Here is a 22,083-nt window from a genome sequence, read left to right on the forward strand (position 1 = left end):
TGGCGTTGTAGGCAAAGACACAATCAATAATCAGGAATTTAGCTTGGACCGTTCAGGTTAGGGGTTGCTCTCCGACAGTAAGCCAGATGTCAACATAGCCCCGGGGAGTGATCCCCTTCCTAGTAAAACCGACCAGTTGTCTGTCATAAGGCAACAGGTCCTTGTCCTTGAGTTCCATTTTTGTGAACAAATCTTGAAACATGATATCTATCAAGTTGCCCTAGTCGGCAAACAACCTTCCAACCTTCTTATTATTCATTTTGGCGGTGATGACTAGGGGATCGTCAAGACCGCGGACGACACCTTCATAATCACGGTCGTCAAATGAGATCGGGGGTACTACCCGACGATCATGGTGTTAGCGAGGGTTCTGGTCAGTTGATTGCCTGACCTCCCGAACATACCTTTTATGGGTTGCCCTAGATGTACTGCCAGCGGCGAATCTACCTGATATTGTGTTGATGTCCACTAGACGCAGTTGCTGCCGATTATTGGGGCGGTATCGGTCTCTGTTGGGATGGCGTTCCTACTGAGTTTTTTTTTGGGGGGGCGACGTGGGGATGGTGATCGCCTTTGGCGGGCCCGAGCAATGAATTGTTGGAGGTTCCCGGCTTGAATCATGTCTTCAATAGTATCCCACAATTGGGTACAATCTTCTGTTACGTGTTCAAAGAAGGTGTAGAAATTACAGTATCTGGAGCGGTCCTGGGTTCCTAGTTTTCTGCCCGAGTTGGGTTTGGGGAGCTAGACTAAATGAGCGGCCATAACCTCTTGTAGAATTCTGGTGCGACTAGCGTTAAGGGGGTGTAGGAAGTGTATTTGGGTTTTTGGGTTGTCGGGGTGGGCCATCTCGAGGGTGTTCGTGTATTTTTTTACCGTTTCGCTTCCCATGAGGGGAGTTAGTATTCTTGATGTTCGGATGGTGTGCGATTAGGATGAGTTTCTTCTGGATTAATGAACTGATGGGCTTTGGATCGGAGCTCTTCCATGGGGAGATCTGAGTACTTAGCTAACTCCTACATGAAGAGGTCGTTCTGCAGTCCTGTTACCAAGATATGTATCGCCACCTCTAGGCTCAAGGTTCATACTTTCATGGCATTTGTGCTAAATTTGTCTAGATAAGCTCGAAGGGGTTCATGTGACTCATGCCGTATACTGGACAGGGTGTATGAAGAACGAGGTTGTTCTTTGCTTGCTGTGAACCAGATGTTGATTCCGTTGGCGAGAATCGCCCATTGATCAATATTATTCGGTGCCAACCGTGTAAACCATTGCAAGGCAGCACGTTTTAGAGTGAGAGGAAATTATCGGTACATGATAGAGTCAGTTGCCCCCTGAAAAAGCATTGAGGCTTCAAGGACATTTAAGTGATCTTGTGGGTCACTTGTTCCATCATATTGGTCGATTTTATTGGGGCGGGCTAGATGTTTGGGGAGTGGTAAAGACATGATTGCTTCAGTAAAAAGGTGGTTTGCTCGTGAGGAGCTATGATTGGAGGGATGGGTTATTTGGGTGGTTTTCATGTTTGGGGAAGCTACAGAGTCTAGAAGCTTCGGCGGATTATGCGGAGTGCTCATCGGCAACTGGTCGTGTGGGCCCGTTACTAGGTTCAGGTCTGTGTTGGCGAAGCTCGGCTAGTAGCCGGGCTTGCTATTGGATGATCTGACCTTGATTTTGGATCATTTGGAGGAGTTGTTGGGTAGTAGGTGCTTCTGGGGTGGGGTTGGAGGATGACTTTGGTTGGCTTGTTGAGATGGTTGTACTAGTATTGGAGGGTCAATAGAAGGAGTGCCATGGTTTAGGGGAATGTTTGTGTTGAGCGGTTCTGCTTGGCTAGGTGGTTGAGTTTGGTTACGGGTGATCACCATGTTGTAGGTAAGCCATAGACGATGCCAATGTTCTTTTGTATTAGGAGGGAGTGGTCGGTGATGAATGAAGAATGGTTGGTGATGGATGCCCGGTAGAATGCAAGAGGTCAGAAATCTTGGTCAGAGTATCGTCTGGACCCGCTAGGGGAGGTACCTGAAAAGCTTCTCCGACGATCAAGTCAGTAGTGTGTTCTAGAGAGATAAAGGAGTAAATAAGAGAGAAGTTAGAACAAGTAGCAATAAGTGTAACAATAAATGAAGAAATGAGAATTGAATGTACTCCATATGTAGTCTGTCCTATTTATAGAGTTTGGGAAATGTTGAGATGGCATGTGGTGATTGGCTAGCATCTAACGGGTACAATAGAGGTACTCTGGTCGTCCTTGCCTACCTTGTAAATCTGCTATTGTCGAGTTGTCGGGGCCAGACGGAATGTGCAGGCGACATGGTAGGTGAATTGTCAACTGACATTGAAGGCGAGTTAGCGGCGCATTAAAGACATGGTCAGAGGTGCATTAAATAGCGAGTTAGAGGCATTAATATCGTGTCATAAGCATTTATGATACCTGTCGCAAGTGGGCCTATTTAAGGCGGGTATTTACGAGATGAGGGATAGTGCATTGGATATTCGGGGCGGATGGAGAATAGTCTGGATGTAATCGGGGTAGAATAGGATATAATTGCATATCTAAAGCATATAAAGAACTGAAGAGAAAGTATGTTAAACTCTCTAATGAGAATACACATAAATCTCGAGTTTGTGCAAAACTTGTTGAAGAAAGTAACAAACTAAAGTCTGAAATCAAATTACACTTGTTGAAATTCTACCTTTAATAGAAGTAATCAAACTTCAACAATCAGCAGAGGAACATACCTTAGATATGTCTAAGTTTGCAAATGGAAGAGAAAATTTGATTAAACTCTTAGGAAGGCAAATACATTCTCCAAACAAAGAAAGAATTGGCTAATCTAGTCAAGACCATCCAAAGAAGATAATTAAGACCTCTAAATCTTATGCAATCACTATTTCACTAGGGGGGAAAATGCCTAAGTGTATCCATAAGAGAAGAAATTCTTCACATACTAACAAAAAAGACCCAAGAAAGTTTTACTACCCAAGTCTATGATCATGCTTATTTTAGATATTCTTAACAAAACGAAACAAACATGTGTAGTCGTACCCAAAAACACACACTTAAAATGGATGAAGATCTCATGTCTTTATTGGTATACCAATTGGTGTCTCAAACCAATCCAAATGTATTATTTAATTGGAAAAAATTATAAAAATATAAACTAATATTTTATATTATTTGATAAAAATATTATTGAATGTGGATAGAATCTTTTTGGGTCAGGAGATCCCTGACCACTTAAAAGTCCTAGCTGGTCTAATACATTTTATTCCTTTCACTTTGTCGTTTATATCATAAGTATGTCTAGTCCCCAGTTGATCTTAAAGATTTTGCCTTTGTTTGGCACAAGCTAGTTGGAAGCTTATACCCTAGGAGTATAAAACAAGGATCTAGTAAACTAGTTGGTTGATAAAACTATTTGGTAAAATTAGCTTATAAGCTATTTAATACGTGAAATGAAATTAACCTATAGCTTATAAGTCATTTGCTATCTCAAGTAGTTTTATCAAGCACAATCAACTAGCTTATTTTTATTACCTATGTTCCTATTTAACTGCCTTTTGGCAAATTAAATTTGTTCTTATTTATCAGACTTTTGATAAAATCAAGACAACATTAATGAATGGTTTACAATTCTACTCATATCTAATTAGTAAGAGAAATAACAAGTGAGAATGAATGACTTAATTGTCTATTACCTATATAATAATAAAAACTCCCTTATCACATGTGTCAATCTCTCAAACCCTTATGACATGTGTCAACCTCTCATCAAAACTAAAGGTCCCTCATGACATGTGTCAATCTCTCAATGACATGTGTCAATCTCTCAAGAACTCTCTCATGACATGTGTCAATCTCTCAAGAACTCTCTCATGACATGTGTCAATCTCTCAAGAACTCTCTCATGACATGTGTCAATCTCTCAAGAACTCTCTCATGACATGTGTCAATCTCTCAAGAACTCTCTCATGACATGTGTCAATCTCTCAAGAACTCTCTCATGACATGTGTCAATCTTTCAAGTCCTCATGACATGTGTCGATCTCTCAAGCCCTCATGACATGTGATTTATTTAAAAATAAAAGGAATATGATTACCTATACAATATTAAAATATAATGTTACTACAGCAATATTAAAATAATAATAATAATAATATGAATCTTAACATATTGTTTGTAGCTATTTTAGAGTTAAATAATATTTATTTTTATACTAATCTTATTTTAGAATCAAATAATAATGAAATTATAAATTTATTGATGATTTTTTTGATTAATAGGTTACTACTAATTGTATCATGTTATGTATGTGTAAAAAACAATGTTGAGAAAGTCGAGCAAGATGTTAAACCAGTAGATGGCCCATATTAAGTTTATCCAATTTAAACAGTTAAACCGTATGGTTTGACCGTATGATTTTATATATAAAATTCATAATTTTTAACAATATGAATGCACCGGTAACATATATGGTTTTAACCATGCGAATGCACGAGCAACATACATATTCTTAATCATAAATGCACATGTAATATGTGTTCTTAATCATGCGGCAAAAAATATCGTTCCGTGCAAATGCACGGGTAACTTGCTAGTTGTATAGAGATAAAAAGGCCCATTAGTAAAATAGTTAGCTCTATTCCTTCACTTAGTTATTTCCACCTATGGATGAAATGAGCCTGAATGGGCACTATCCAAACTTGACTCGATATAGAGTCATGAGTTACTTGAAATAGGATAACAAGTTACTTGAAACATAGTAAGAGACTGGACTGGGAAACGAGGTCAATGACTGATTACTGTAGTGGGTAACCAATTACTTTCTTGGACAGTAAAGTGTTATTGTGTGATGGAAATGTTGTTTTAAATTTGAAATTCAATCAACGCATACCCAAACGAACCAGTATCTTCTCAAACATTTTTACCTCCTTGAATGGAAATTGGAACTCTTATCAAATTTGTAAATATCATCCTTATCATTTGAAAACAACAACACTTTCACACAATAAGTTTACACCCTTTTGGAATCAATCTTCATATGTCTTTCAAAAAAAGTATTGAATTTTTTTTTGCACTTTCAACCTTTCTGATAAACCAAGAGCAAAGTGTGATATTGAGTTAGAGTGTTATTATAAAGGATACATACATTAATTAGATTGGGTGTAGTAATCCTTAGCCTTCTGAAAAGACGTATTCTAATCCTAAAAACTAATATCACCATAGGGTTTGATGAGTGTTTATGTAAATAAGAAAGTGGTGTGCTTTGTTGAAGGGATTTGAGTGTTCTAAGACGAGAGTCTTGGTGTGAGAATTGTAACAAAATCTCAAATTGATATAGTGTAAATCCCTGACTCAAGTAAATGGGATTGAATGTAGCCTTTAGTTGAAGAAGGTGAACCAACATACATTGATGTGTGATTCTCTTTAACCTTCTCTCTTTAAATTTCTGCAACCTTTTGTTCTTTATAATTCCCTTCGGTTGAAATTCTGATTTAGAGTTTTTAAAAGAACAATTTTATTGCAAGCTTAACTTATCATCCTCTTAGGTTTCTATCTTGTGTTTATAAGAAGCAAAGTTAAAATACAAAAGTGAAGCGGTGAGAAGTAAAGGGTGACCCCCTATTTATAAGGGTCGGAAGAGAGAAAATAGATACAGAATTTCTAAAAACTCCCCAAAATGGTCCATAAATCAGTCGACACAAATCGATCACTAGGAATGAGGCTAATATTTCGCTGGTAAGTGAGGTCTGATATAACTATCGATCACCCGAAACACCGACCTAGCTAAGGGAAAAAAGATAACGAAAAGAAAGTGCCAAATCAGCACCTGATGTGCGAGAAAACTGTCATCCACATCAAAGGCAAAGCTATGCCACTAGAGTAGAGGATGGGCTCACATTACCCACACAACAAAGATAGTCCAACTCAACAATATGTCAATCTGATAGGCTGAAAATAAGAATATAATATCATCTATAATGATGACAAACCTCCATTTTGGAATGCAAATCACTCCCTCTTATAGTATAAATATGTGAAGTCACTCATTGATAAGAATATGAATTGTATTCACACTCTACTTTCTTTCTCTCTAAAATACACCTATAAATACTGATTTTAGCATCATTGTGCACTTTAGGTACCCACCAAAGGCAGCCCAAAGTCTCTAATTGTGTTGTTCACCAAGTAACCCATATTTTGATAACCTTCTTCAACATCAAAGAACAATTTAAAAAAACCTTAATTTATATTATCCTCAATTTCAAATTTGGGGATGATTTGAGACCAGTTTTTTAATTAGAAATTAGTTGTTGTGGACTTTTTTTTGCAACCAAATGCATTTCTTAATTGGAAGTTTTTCTTACTTTTATTGTTTTTTTAATAAAAAGCAAACTCATCACCACATTTAAAAAACAGTTTAATATATATGTTTTATAATGTAAGAGTTATATAATTAACATATTATTTATCATTTTTGTATCACTTATTATTGACTCTTAACTAAAAGTAATAAACACTAGTAGTGGATGATGTGTTGATTGTATAAAAAGCTTTGTATTGACAATAAATAGATATTAAACTCTTAGGAAAAAAGTGCATAGATGTTAAAAGTGTAAAGAAGATCTCCATCCTCACATTCATAGAGTTTTGATGAAGACATCAAGATCACCAAAAAGAAGCAAAAGGAAAAAGATCTTGAAGATATAGAAGATCAAGCTTCAAGAACAAGATTTTATAAGTCTTCTATTTAGGTACTTCTATTTTTAATCTTTTATATATTTAGTACCAATACTCAAAGTGGAAAAAATATTTTTAAAACCACTTGGAAACTTAGAGTTAAAAGAAACTAATTTTCAGAATGCTAAGTAAGTAACAGGTTATTTGAGCTGAAAAACAGGCTAGTGGACCTGAGTAACTTGTTACTTGAACTGTGTGACAATGAGTAATAGGTTACTGGGACTGAGTAAGAGGTTACCAAACTAGTAATGAGTTATAAAAAATAACAAAGAGTATCTGATTACTCTAAGGGGTGAGTGATTACTCAGTTGGACAATATGTTTGGGTAATCGGTTATTGAGTGTTGTAATCGATTATAGAGAGTTGTTATACCAGACTTTTAAATTCAAATTGAACAACTTTACAAAGTGCTATTGTAATCGATTATTGAGTGTTCTGAGGGGTATGATGGTTGGTTGTCTATTTAAAGGCACTATGACACGCTAATTTTTGCAACACTTCTTACACAACTTTCATATACAACTTTATGCACTTTGTTCATGCAACTTAAGTTTTAACTGTCAGATTTTTCTGAAGTTGCACATAAGTGTTTTTGTCTAAAGTTTTCATAACTTAAACACTAAGAGCATTGTATACTAAGTATAGAAAGAATATAAGGATTTAAAGTTATAGAATTTTTATATCTTGTAAGACAATCCTTGCCTTAATCAAATTCTTTATTCATCTTGTATTTACTTTTCACCATACGTGCGGTGGAAAGGGGAATATTATTTGCATTGAAATGGTTTTCTTCTAAATGATGAGATATATGCGAGTGTGTGATGTACATGTAATCTCTCGGGTTGAGATTTGTAATTATAACTCAATATATCAGTGGAAAAACCTTTTGTGCTGCAAGAGTACTAAATGTAGCATTCAGCGAACACGAAGGTGAATTAGTTTAAAATTCATTGTGTAATTTTTCTCTTCTCTCTACTCTCTTTATTTTTTTTTTATATTTTGTACTTGGTTATTTTTCTATAATATTTCCGCTGCAACATACTCTAAATTTTTGTAGCAGAAAAGTTTAACATTGACCATAAAACTAATTCACCTCATCTTAGTTGTCATCTTATACTTACAAAAAAAAAAAAATCTCCATAATCAATCAACATACTTAAAGACTAATTGAAACTTCATTTTGTTAAGAATTTAATGGTTCTAATATTCATTTATTACTTTAGAACAAGGCATGGATTTTTTTTTTGAACGTGGGCTTTTGAGAATAAATAAGCCCACATTAGCCAAGTTAGGCACTTTAGTTGCCTATAGCTTCTAGTATAAGGATGGCAATGAGTCTAGATGAGTCTCAGAAGCATATTACTTGGACATGTCCCGTTGGTTCATTTTTGGATCCAAACCCGCTCTAGACCCATGCTAATATCTCTAGGTTTGCTACACGTGGATCTTTGGGTACCCAGCTGATCTGTAGGTATCCACAAATTCAAAAATATTAAAAATATTTCTGAGAAATTTACATAATTGTGTGTTTAATTCCTACAATCTTATAAGTTATTTAATCAATTAACAAGAGAAAAATTATAAAATATAATTTAAAGTTTTAAACTAATTTAAATTGTCTATTAAACATTACTCATTTTACTCAAACAAACCTAAAAAACAAAGTCACTACTTCAACATTATTATAATGTAAATCGATTTAGTAAGAAATGTTTAATCAATATAACATTAAATTATGCATATGAATTAACAATATAAGATCATATCACATTCATTAACCATATAACATCATTATTTAACAACATAACAACCACATTTATGAATTAATGTGATATCATAAGTATGAATTAACAATATTAAATTACAAACATGATTAACATGATATTATAATTATGTTGCTATATATATATATGAATGAATAGTGGATCCGTTACTGCGGGTCTGGATACCTCATTACCCAGTCTCAAACTCATCCAATAGCGAGTCTCAAAATCTCGAGCTCAATTATCCGCAGGTCCAAAAATATGGACCCATACCTAACTCATTACTAGTATTATTTGTAAGTACCAACGGATCATGGTACCCATTACCATCTTAATTCTATATTAGTAAGAAATGTCCAACTCCTATATATGGCGACAACTTTTAAATTATGGCATCCTAATGATTATGTGACATGAGTAAGATGATATTTTTCATAAATTAATATCTTACAATTGACATGTCACCTTTATGAGTATTTTTATACGCACAAATATTAGGAGAATTCATCATTTTTCTTACTGTTATGAAAATTCACACGCAAATTTGGTTGTAAAACATGGACATGAATGATATTTAAGTTTTTTTTGGTTTCCCACATATATCCTCGCACTAGAGGAAATCCTGTCCGAGCAGGTATTTTTTCCATCCACAAGACTCGAATTCGAGATCTTGCTTAATGGGAATCAAACATGTACCACTTGAACCAATGTGTGGTGAATGATACTTAAGTTGAGTCAAATGGATAAATTATGAAAGAATATCATTTATTATCCTTTTATTTATTTTTGAATAACAACTATGGTTAGTATAAAGATTTTACATGACTAATATATTATCAATCATTTATCTACTCGCCACTGTCCATCGAAGCCAAGAAACAGTGGAGCCGAGCCAGAGCCACTGAGGCACCACCACCCTCATCAAATCCCGTCCAGATGCACATTGTCTTCTTCGTGGTTCCTGCCACCCTGAACCCAGAGGTTCCAGACCATCTCAGTGGGCAACCCGATCCCTCACTGTCCTTGCTGCTTAATTCATACAACAACCTCGCCGGAGAAGGAGAAGTAGAGAAGGTTGATTATTAACCCCTTTCACCCGATTCGGATGACATAGAGAAGATGGACTTCTCGTCGTGCCATAACGGCGTCTGCAAGTAGCACAGTTCCTGCACCATTGTCGTCGTCCAAGTTGTGGTACCACCTCGCCGGAGCAGAACCCCTTTATCTAAGACCTGGAGGCTGGCGGCACAAAGCTGGGAGCTCTCCTCCTAAATTCCTAATTCTCTCTAATTCTAACGTAAAATGCAAAACCAATTCTGTTTTGCAAATATCAGCTTGGGCCACCAGCAAGTTTAAAGCCCATTCTGATTTATTATATTATCAGTTAAATTTTTTAGGCTATGTATACAAATAAATTGATTTCATTAAAGTTTTAGTTGAAACACGTTATTGTTGTGGATCTTTAAAATTCAAAATAATAATACTAAATGGTTCCTCAATCTAAATGATTAGGTTAGCTTAAAATATAACAAATAATAATATTAAACTTATGTTGACTCTTCATATATAAATTTCAATTCGAGTGAATTCAACTTTTTAAGTCTAATCAAATTAACTTTTTCTAAATAAAGAACTATGTAAGCTTTGATCCCCTTAATAGGGGTACGTAGGACCAAAGTCAATTTTGTCAGGCACAATAATAAAAATAAATAATTTTTTTAATAATTAATTAATTAATCATAAAATTTAATAATAAGAATAATAATAATAGCAATAATAGAGTCATATATTTTAATGAAAGGTGGACGGGTAGGGTGCTAATACATTCCCTACCTTGTAACCCAAGGTAATTGGGCTTAAAAGATTTTTCTACATTTTTAACTATAAAATGTAGTGGCGACTCTAAACAAAGTCGTGCAGCTGAAAAATGAACACGACATGTTATTAACATATTTTTCCATTGCAAATTAAATATGAATGTAATCATTTTAAGGTGATTTAGAGTATATTATTCGCTTTACACTAACTTAATGTCTGTCGTTATCGTTAAAATTTTACCTTTTGATATAAGTAATGTATATGGAGGGATCTGTTTACACTCAATTTAAATTATACTAGTTACACTCAATCTTAATTATTCATTTTCTTATATTTAACAGACCAAATGGGTGGATGCAATAAGAAAAAGAGAAATCTTAAATAACTTCTAAATTTCACTCATTTGGTTCGTTAGATCTGTTTACACATAAGTTCTGTTTACATTAATTACACTCAATCTCAACCATTCATTTTCTTAAATCTAACGGACCAAATGGGTAAGTGCAATAAATGATGAGAGAGAAAAATGAAAATCTTAAATAACCTATTGCATTCACCATTTGGTCTATTAGATTTAAGAAAATGAATGGCTAAGATTGAGTGTAATTAGTGTAAACAAAACTTAGGTGTAAACAGATCTCTCATATATATATATATATGTATGTGTATATATATATATATATATATGTATGTGTATATATATATATATATATATGTATGTGTATATATATATATATATATATGTATGTATATGTATATGTATATATATATATGTATGTATGTATGTATATGTATATATATGTGTGTATATATATATATATGTATGTATGTATGTATGTATGTATATGTATATATATATATATGGTATATATGGGGTTTGGTAACATGAGTAACCTTGTTTTTAGTTAGGAACATGTTAGCATTGTGTACCATAAAAGTTGGACAAAAAATAAATAGCTGATATCATTGTATCAAGTATATGATGCTTACCTTAATTAGAAATTATAAATTTCTAACAATCTCTCACTTGGGCTTCATATCTTCCTGAAACAATTATATCACGGGTTCTTTAAGCGCGCATCTGTATGCTATTTATATTTAGATTTCTCCTTAATACAATCTGTTCCATTTCACATATCAATTATGGAACCACCATGACCTTCATCACATTCAAATGTGACTCGACTACGATGATCACCATATTAATATACTTAATGACACATATCAAATATGGATGAGTGACATGGAAATTTCATGCAATGTGATCTCAAACATGTCTATTTCCAACTAGTCCTTCTTTATTCTTTAGTGAGATCAATCAAAAGTCTTTAATTGCAACACAATAGTTACAATACACGTTCAAAATAGAACAATAAACCTTCAACTTTATTATGCATAAAATTATATATGACGTCCAAAGTATATAATAAAACATATAGACTCTGTCTTTATACTTCATGGAGATGAGTTTAGCCAAAAGGCTATTTGTCTCCGCCTTTTCCTTTCTGGCAGAGAATTGTTCTATTTTTTCAAGGAACTTCCTTGCACTTTCACCCTTAGATATAGAGCCACGAAACGCATCTGGAATAGAGCGTTTCATGATCATCAGGCACATTAGGTTAGAGCGTTCCTATTTCTCAATTTTTAACCTCATCGAGGATTTCCATAATAGAAATGAATTTCTCCACCTGAAGTGTCAGATCTAAATCCGTACAGCCGAGAATAATTTTTACGGCTTCCTTCCAGACCTTAGAGTTTGTCTCATTCAGCAATGAGATGTTATTAAACTCATTCTTGCAATTGCAATCATTCTTGCAATTAAACTCACACTCAACTTTAATACTTAAATTCAAATGATAATGGGGCACATCACAAGTTATCTAGCACAACATTAATATTCAGTCTTTGGACAAAAATATTAACTTGAAAGTGATACACTCAATGTAGTAATCAAATATTGATAATCAGTCCTGTCAAACAATAAACCTTTTTTGGACCGACTTACTATTCACATGAAAAACCATATGATTATTGCATATTTATTGCTAAAAGTATGTTTGTAATTTGGGCCAAATAATAATCTTCCTTTGGGCCAATCACTATTCGCATAAAATCGAAACATACAATTGGCTTGATATTTCATATCAATCAGTAATGATACTCTTGTTTGTGGTCAAACATTGATCATAATGCATGTCAAATAATAAACCCTTCTTTGGACTAATTTGTCATTCACATATGCAACTTTATAATAATCACATGCTTACCATCACATGTGTATATAATCCGGCCAAATAATAATCTTCCTTTGGGCCGATTAATACTCGCATGAATATATATACGCACTATCATTTGACATTTATTATGAACAATTCACAAAAAAGATGTCACTTTGGCGACTTCATATTTAATAGATTCACTTAAAATGTCAAACAATTTTATTTTCTAAAAGAAAAATCATTTAGTTGAGTTTGATTTAACATAACCTTAATCTAAAATATATATTATTTATATTCACATATAAATACCTATATCTATTATAACCTATTGGTAATATTACATTATTCACATCACAAAGATATGCTTTCCGAATTTCACATATGTTCCTTTTGAATTTTCCATTAAAAAATATTACTATTCTATAAATGAGTAAACATAAAGGAACACACTTTCCAAATGAAACAATGCTTCAACAATAGCAACCCTTTAATAATGCAATTAGCGGCCAACCAATGTAACAAATCATAATATTGCAACCATTTAAACAAACAAGTCAAATAATATATATAAAACAAGACGTGTTCACATAATAGACTCATCACAAGATACCTAGCACAACATCAGTTTCTAGTCTTTGGACAGAGAAATTATTTTGTAAGTAATACTCTCAACGTAATGATCAAATATTAGCAATTAGTTTTGTCATACAATAGTCTTTCTTTGGACCGACTATTATTCACATGAATCAAAAACTTTATAATTGTTACATATTTATCATCACAAGTATGTTATTATTTGGCCAAATTGTGTCTTCCTTTGGGCCGAACACAATTCGCATAAATAATCTCATACTCATCTACGTAATTTTAATCAATATCTACACTAGAGGTTACTTTGACAACATATTGCATCAATTAATTCAAAAATAATTACCAGACAAAAGGTAAACAATATGAGTCATTATAAAAATATATATAATCTTGGAATTAAAACCTCCATATTTGATATTTTTGGTGATTAACAAATCTAATCTCACAATATAATTCCAAATCAAAAAAGATATATTACATATATATCAGCAAATTTCAAAATTGTAAAGTAACAAAAGTCAATATCCAACAGTAAGACATTAGTGCACATATAATATACATATTGTATAACAGTCATAAAATTTAATGTAATGTTCATGCACAAATATGAATATATACTTCAACACATGTTGCAATGATTCATAATACAAATTACTCAGAATTCAAATAAGCGGAAACAGATAAAAGTTATCCTCATTATTCCTAAATACCCAATTTTCATAACCAATAGTGGAAGCATGAAAATCCCGAAGTTTAAAAATTAGTGTTCATAAAAAATTGGGGAAAAACATCTTTAATGGAAAACCATAAAATTCAGAACCTATAACTCTGATACCACTTATTAGATATTGCGTGATGATCGGTGAAATACAAACTTAGGATCTTAAATATCATGATTCTCATACATAATATAAAACAATGGTATAAAGTCATACATGAATCATTGAATCCATGTTCTCTGATCTACTCCTTTGATATACATTTTGAGATAGTTTTGTTATGATGTCTTCCTCAACCAAATCCTTAATTCCTTTTGGGACCTTCGTTTTTTCTCTGATGGGGAGAAGTGAAAATTATTTGTGATTTGGTGTATTGAGATCATAACCTTCCTTATGCGTTAACTTATAGTGTTCTCATTATCCCCTATAAGTTAACGTGATGGGTATCACTCATTAAGTCCATATCCGTTATCAGCTTTTAGAAATCCATAGGGTGCTAGTAATTAGATCACTTATAATGTAATCCTGAAATAAATACCTAATATTATTGTATCAAATACACAATGTTTTAATTAAAAAATTATAAATTTCTAACATAAACTTCTTCTCCATGTTTTCCACCTCCTTACTTTGTTTGTTATTGTAAAGGAAAATTATGACCACAAATTAGATTAAAGGAACTTTCTATACCTTATTTATTTGTAATTTTTTTTCTTTATCAATTGTGTTCATGTGTCTGAGAGTTTCAATTCACGCTTAGGAGGTAGAAAAAATTACACGTAGAAAGCAATGGTCAAGGCTAATGTGTGAATATCCCTATGTTGAAATGGAAGACTATATGATAGATGAACAATAAGTGATTTTAATTTGGAAGAGGGAAGAGATTACAATTGAACAAATTTGGGGATTAGGTGGTGTTGCTGGCTTGCTGCACTCTTCATCTGATTGAGAAGATAACGTGGAAGGTTTGGGATTGTGAATGAGAGGAGAGAGAGCATTAATGAAAAATTATTTTTGATTTTTTAGAATAGGAATTTACCAAATATCCTTACCATTAATATTCATTTGAACTTAAACATCAAGGATATATTTGTCCAACTTTTATGGTACACAACTCTAACATATTATATATAAATAATGAGGGATTCATTTACACCTAATTTAAGTTACACTCAATCTCATTCATTCATTTTCTTAGAGTCAATGGACTAAATGAATGACTGCAATAAGTGATGAGAGAGAAAAATAAAAATCTTAATTAACTTTTAAGTTTGACCCATTTGGTTAATTGAATCTAAGAAAATGAATGATTGAGATTGAATGTAACTAGTATAACTTAAATTGGGTGTAAACGGATCACTCATCTATATATAATTCAAAAGTATGTGGGAAATAAGTTAAATAAACTTAATGGATAATAATTCTATAATCTTCGTATAATATGTCATTTAAATGCAGTTTTACTTTGGCTTTTGAAGCCATTATTTTAGTCCTTGTTGATTCATATGGTATAAGTGTATTATTTATTAATTGTTTCATAATTGGAATTTATCATATAAAATTTTGATTAATCACCAAATTTTTATGATTATTTAATTTTAAATTGTATTTGATCATATTTTGTTTACTCATTATTTTAATACAATAATATAATAAGTAATGATTAATAAGTAAATTGAAGTTCCTTATAAGATAATTATGTAATCCCTAAAAGGTCCATTGTTTTTTCCAATAATCAATGAACATGAATTTTAGTGGTATAAATGCATTATTAATAATATTTATTTATAGAAAGATAGTAAATATTTATAGTAGATACATGTGTCATTGTCAAATTTATATAAGTTTATATTAGTATCATAATATGTTAATGTTGTGTACTTATTTACCAAATATGTTCATTAATATATATTAATTTGAAGTAAATACTCAATTTGTTCACTAAATTTTTTTGTCTATCCAATTTGATTTGTTAAAAGGTAACAATAAAATATTGTGAAGATAGATCAAAATAATCTCCACAATGACTAAAATATCCAAAATATCAGTCATAAAATTTCTTAAAATAACACTTTTACTCATTTTTGTATCTTTGGAGGATAGGTTGAGTTTTCCAATTTTTAGAGACCGATTTAATATTCTAAAAACTTTTGAATGATCAGAATGAGTTTTTATTCTTAATTGTGTGAATATAATATGTGAGAAACTTGTATTTTATGTCTCAAAAGATAAATTTGAATATAATTAATATAATACTTTTCTCACTTTTATGCATTCTAAGTACTGACACATTGCTATTATTGGTAAAATAACAATAATAAATAAAATTGACATAATAAAATTGAGAAAATTAAGTTACGACTTACGATAGACAGTCCATTATTTATAAAAATTGCGGATAAAAAGTTTTATGTAGATAAGAGTTCCCGATAACAATACTTATGAGAGAGCACTCTCAATTTAATGATGATTCTCTTTGTTGGGGCATTAATCAATATTTGAATTACTATGAAGGTTGATAGTTCTTATGCTATTTATTAGAATGTTACTCAAATTATGAATATTTAAACAATATTGAAAAATTCTTAATGAACTCTATGCAACTTACCAAACATTATAGTAAAGGGAAATGGAAAATATAGGTCCTCTAGTTTTCTTCCTCCTAGATCCACTAGTAAGAATCACCTCCAACCAAATTCATATATGTAGAAAAATTAGACCTTTTTGAAGAATTATCTAATAGGTAATATTTGATTCAAAAGAAAGGATAAGCTTAATGCTTACGTATTGATTTGAATAAAAATTAACCAAACTTCCATATAATGCTGGGCGAATTGAGTTTTGAGGTATAAAACATTCACCTTGTAAATAAAATGTAAGAAATCTTTATGAGCCAAACCATTTGTCTATCTAGGAAACAAGTTGAAAGTTCTGTTGGGATTTTTACAATCTTTGAGCATTCCTCCATAACTAAAAGTAGCATGATATACGATGACTTATAAAGTTAAAATCTTGACAAACATTATATTGAAATTCTTTTAACCCTGCATTGCACTGTTGATACTAAGCATGATTTGGTCAATAAACATTTTGCTCACTTGTTGCATAAATGTTGGATATGTTTCCAAATAAATAATGCAAATATTATTAGAGAATGAAATGCTCTAATATTTGGATTTGTTAGATATTACTAATCTAGATATATGTGTAAATTATAATGAAGTAAAAAAAAACAACCTTAAACGTGCAACAAACATTTAACTTCTTGAAATTATACACATATTTCAGATACTACTTGATTTTAATTCTTTTAATAAAGAAGTATATTTTATTACCTTCATGGTAATTATTCACATATGATATGTTTATTTGCTACATTAAAAGAATAAAGCCATACATATATATATATATATATATATATATATATTATTCAAGTTAAAAAACAATTGTACAAATTGGGGAAAGTTATGACATCATTAAAATATTTCGTAAGATATGAAGATTTTGAATAACAACCAAATCCATTTGCTAAATTTGAAAGATACGAAGATTTTAGGTGACAACCAAACCCATTAGTTAAATTCCTTAGAAATTATAAGATGATGTATAAGAAATGTATAAAAGAATATTCTTAGATATGATAATAAGGTACGTAATTCATCTTTACCATTTTATTATGGAATTATTTTCTAAATATTGTCCCATATTTCTTGAACAAGGTTCCTAGCAATATTGTTTCATAAATTCCTTTTGATTTATGAAATACTAGGAAACCTAGTCTTAGGTACATGCATATTTAGATTGCTAAATAAAAATTAGATAATTAACTCACAATAAAATATAGTGGATGCAAGAGTAATCAATGATGATGTTAATGATAATCCACAACTTAACTTAGGGTATAGATTTTACTGTTCTACTCTTACATACCATAAGTATTATAGAAACTTATGTTAGGTTCATAACGTAAAGTGCGAATTCTTCAAAATAGAATATAAGTTTCTTTAACTTATATCTCTACTAAAGTTGTTACTGATGTTGAATCACTTCATCACAAGGAAGAACAAATAAACGATCACACTATTCACAATTAAGTTAAAGTAAATAGCCTATAGTAGAAAAATCATGACAAATAGTATTACCAAAATCTCGTAGAAAAATGATGACAGCTATTTTTATCATCATGTGATTTATTTACATGAGTCAAAAATGACATAATGAAAAACGTCTAATTAAATTTTCTCATGCTGTGAATGGTAATATTTCTAATAAATTATTAGATGTCTTAAAAAAAGAGTTAAAACTCATGATTCATCATGAAGTTTTGGAACTTTTAAGTTACTAGGAGGTCGTAAGAAAATTGGTTGGAAGTCCTTAAAAACCTAACATAACTTTCATGATAACTTAGAATATTACAAGACTAGAGTAGTTGCAAAATGGCTTACTCATTAAAAACGACACTGATTATATAGAGACTTTTTATCAATCTCTTAGAAAGAGTGTGGCAGAACTAACTAAATAGTGTTCATAGAAAAACAAAAGCAACCCATGATACACATGATATGTAAACTTAAAAAACTAAATACACAGATTTAAGCAAAATTCCCAACAATAAGCAGATTGAAGGGAAATTCCCAGCAATAGTATCTTAAGTTTAATAGTATTATTGTTTCCTTTGGATTTAATGAGGACACTATTGATCAATGTATATATCTAAAATTCAGTAGGAGTGTGTTTATCTTTAAAGTATGTATCCTAATGATGTCTTGCTTACAACTAATGATATCAATCTCTTACATAAGACTAAGATTTCTCTCTAGTAACTTTGAAATTAAAATATGTGGGTGAGAGAACCATAGATAAAACCATATAATGCAGCCATTAGACTACAATCTAACCAATGCCCAAAGTTAAAGATGGAGATAGTCTAATTTGCAATGATAATGCAGAGGATTAACCCTCAAGTTTATAACACAACAGCAAAACACCTAAACACAATGCTTGTGCAGCTTCTCACACAGGCAGAAATTATGATATTCAATCCTACAAGTCTATCTTTTTCACCAGAAATAATGAGAACTGAGATACAGCCCAATCATTAGAGGTAGTGTCAAATCTAAAATCCAATTATCAATGTGGATCGATGCAAACGGTAGGTGTTTGGATTGAAAAAAACACATTTGGAAGGGATCTTGGGATCCCAATATTAGTATTACCTATTTCATCAAAAACAAATCTGAAATCTAATTCATATCAATGTGGATCGATGCAAACGGTAGGTTTTTGGATTTAAAAAAACACATTTGGAAGGGATCTTGGGATCCCAATATTAGTATTACCTATTTCATCAAAAACAAATCTGAATTGAGTCATGATAAACAAAAAGAGCACGCTATTAAAAATATAAATTTGGTACAATGATTCAAATTGCGGACCGCATTGTCAGTGACAAGCATCACACCGTAATTGCAATGTGACACCGAACCACAATGATGCGGCCTGATCCAACCACATCGGACGACATTAGGCCACATCGAGGTCATCAAATTCAAAAATATTTTTATATTCACAATATAATTCACACCGCAATGGTTGGAATCCACAACCCAACAGCCACAATCGTAATCGCATTTTTTAAACACGGTCACATTTTTTAAAACACTGATTTGTTATATATGCAGATATCGGTTTAGGTGTTGCATGGTGTGGATTCTGATTGAAAGCATAATCACCAGAGCCAATGCAACCAAACTGCATAATAATTCTGAGAATTCTACATAGAAGATATAGGGATGAAGAAGAATGATGCATACGTTCAACACAAAACAACAACACCAGCTAAATCAATAGGAAACTTCAAGATTGAAATTATAAAGAAAAATTACATAACGTTCAAATCAAAACTAAAGAAAATTGATAGATCCAGTAATAAGATTAGCGAATCCTATGAAAAAAATATAGATCCATACAAATTTCACGATATTTCAATCCTATGTATAATCCAAATGTATTGATTAATACAGAACAAGGAATTTAAACAAGACAAAACAAAAACAAAAAAACACAGTTCATAATTGATAATTTGGTTCGGCAAAAGAATCCGTTACCAGATTCAGACGCGTACGGACGGTGGTTGAGCAGCGACAGCAGGGGCAATAGCAGCGGCGCCACGAATAAACGAAAGGAAGCCAGTAGTCTGTGAATTTTCCTGCTCATCCATAAAAAGATCCTCTGGAACCCGAAAAGATCCATGGAGGCAGACAACAGCAACGCCGAGCATGAGAGCCGAGATAAGAACAGATCCAACATTGGTAAGAAAAATGACAACAACGGTTAGCGCAGCGAGGAGGGAGAGTGTTTCGAAGTCCGAGAAAGTGCGGCCGAGAATAACGAGAGGCTGATCAGAGGGACGGAAGAGGTATAGAAAAGTCCATGAAGCGAGAAGACCAATGAGGAGAATGAGAGAGAAGGGGTTAGTTAAGAGGGAAACAGCGAGAATGACTGAAACGACGGCATAGTAGTTGATGCGGAAGTATGAGAAGTTTTTACGGATACGGAGGGTGGCTTCGGAGAATGATTCGGGTTTGGAGAATGCGGAACGGTCGGTTAGTTCGGTCCAGGGGCGGCGTTGGGAGAGGCCGTTGCGGAGGGAGTCGGAGAGGTTGGAGATTAGGGTGCGGATTGCGGTGACTTGGGGTTCAGATGCGGCGGAGGAGACGGTGGGGGTGGGTTGGGAGTTGGAGACTGGGAGGACGGGTGGGGCGGAGGAGGACATGGTTTGGTGTAGATCTAGAGAGAGAATTAGAGGATTTGGGATTTGGGATTTGAAATGGAGAATGGAATGTGGGGGAAGGGGTTTTGTATTCGGGATTTGGGGAAGGTGGATGGAAATAGAAGATGTTGAGATTTTATTGTCAACGATTTTAATGGTTTATGATTTCCACCGACGAAAACGCAATCGCTTTTGCGGATGACACACTCAAAATGCCACCTTCCTTAACATAAACGGGACTCTCTAATCAAGAAGGTAATTTTAACGGCTTGTTGCAAACTATAAAGTAAATTATAATTCAGGTTTAGTGAACTATCCCATCATTTTTAAATCAACACAAATCTACTATATTATATATGTACTATAAATAAATATAACTTTTTAAATAAAACATAATTTAATAAATATAATTAAGTTAAACAAAATAGGATATATTGTGAATACAAGACCAAATGAGATAAGAATCAATGCATTATTTAAGTTAGTTATAATATAGTATGAGAGTGGTTTAAACATCTCCTTAGAATTATTGATGTAGTATTTAACGAACCAAAAATAATGAATAGACATTTCTTATATTATTTGGACTTGTCTTCACAATATAATATATTTTGTTTGACTTAAATACACTCGTCACCATTTTTGTTCAAGAAATTACATTTATTCTCTTACAGTGGTAGTGAGTATTTATTCTCTTACTATGGTAGTGAGTGTAATGTATCTATATAATTAGAAATGATTTATATTGGTTTTAAAAAGAATGAGTAATTTGTGTAAAATTCGGAGTGTTAGTGTAATTTAGGCTTAAAGCTATTATTAATTATTTTTTATTTCTAATTACATTTTAAGCTTTATTTGTTGGTGAAATCAGTCATTAGATAAAATAATGTAAAATTACTAATAGAACAATAAAAAAACGGTTGTTATTGGACTCATGATAATTACAATGTAACAATACATGTTAGCCAACACCTACCGCTAGAGGAAACCAATGTGAACTAAAAGTTGATTGAAGAAAAGAAAATAAATAAATTTCAAGTTAAAAGTGAACAAATACTAAAAACTTGATATAAAAAGATTAAAAGTAATTAATAATGATTTGACAGTCGAGATTAAAATAAAACGCATGAATGTGAATTTGCCAATTAAATAAAATATGATATACTATGAAGATAAATGTAAATACTAAATAGTATAAGAGTTAATGTATGTTAATTATTTTTGTTTCATTACAAAATCTATCAATAATTCTGAAGAGATATTATTTAAATCACTCTTATACTATATTGTATTTGTGTTCATAATTTAATTACAGTAATTATCATATTTTTCTTTAAAATATTAACTTATCTCTCCTGCGGGATAATCAATATAACGATGTATATAAATTAGAAGAGTTTATGTAGATGTAAAAAATAGATAAATAATTTATTTAATTTAATTAATTCTACTAAA

At 32.1% G+C, this 22,083-nt stretch overlaps 1 protein-coding gene across 1 annotated transcript; it reads right to left on the reverse strand.

Annotated features, from left to right (window-relative positions):
* On the reverse strand, positions 19,696-20,839 carry LOC109349855 (PRA1 family protein B4-like). The gene has a single exon (XM_019590883.1). The coding sequence runs from the start codon at positions 20,629-20,631 to the stop codon at positions 19,969-19,971; it is 663 nt and encodes a 220-aa protein (XP_019446428.1). The 5' UTR covers positions 20,632-20,839; the 3' UTR covers positions 19,696-19,968.

The sequence above is a fragment of the Lupinus angustifolius genome, chromosome LG01 (genome assembly GCF_001865875.1).
Source record: "Lupinus angustifolius cultivar Tanjil chromosome LG01, LupAngTanjil_v1.0, whole genome shotgun sequence".
In the NCBI taxonomy this organism is placed as follows: domain Eukaryota; kingdom Viridiplantae; phylum Streptophyta; class Magnoliopsida; order Fabales; family Fabaceae; genus Lupinus; species Lupinus angustifolius.

What these genes read in the sequence shown, in the direction of transcription:
- LOC109349855 (XM_019590883.1), bottom strand. Translation starts at nt 20,631, where the DNA reads ATGTCCTCCTCCGCCCCACCCGTCCTCCCAGTCTCCAACTCCCAACCC.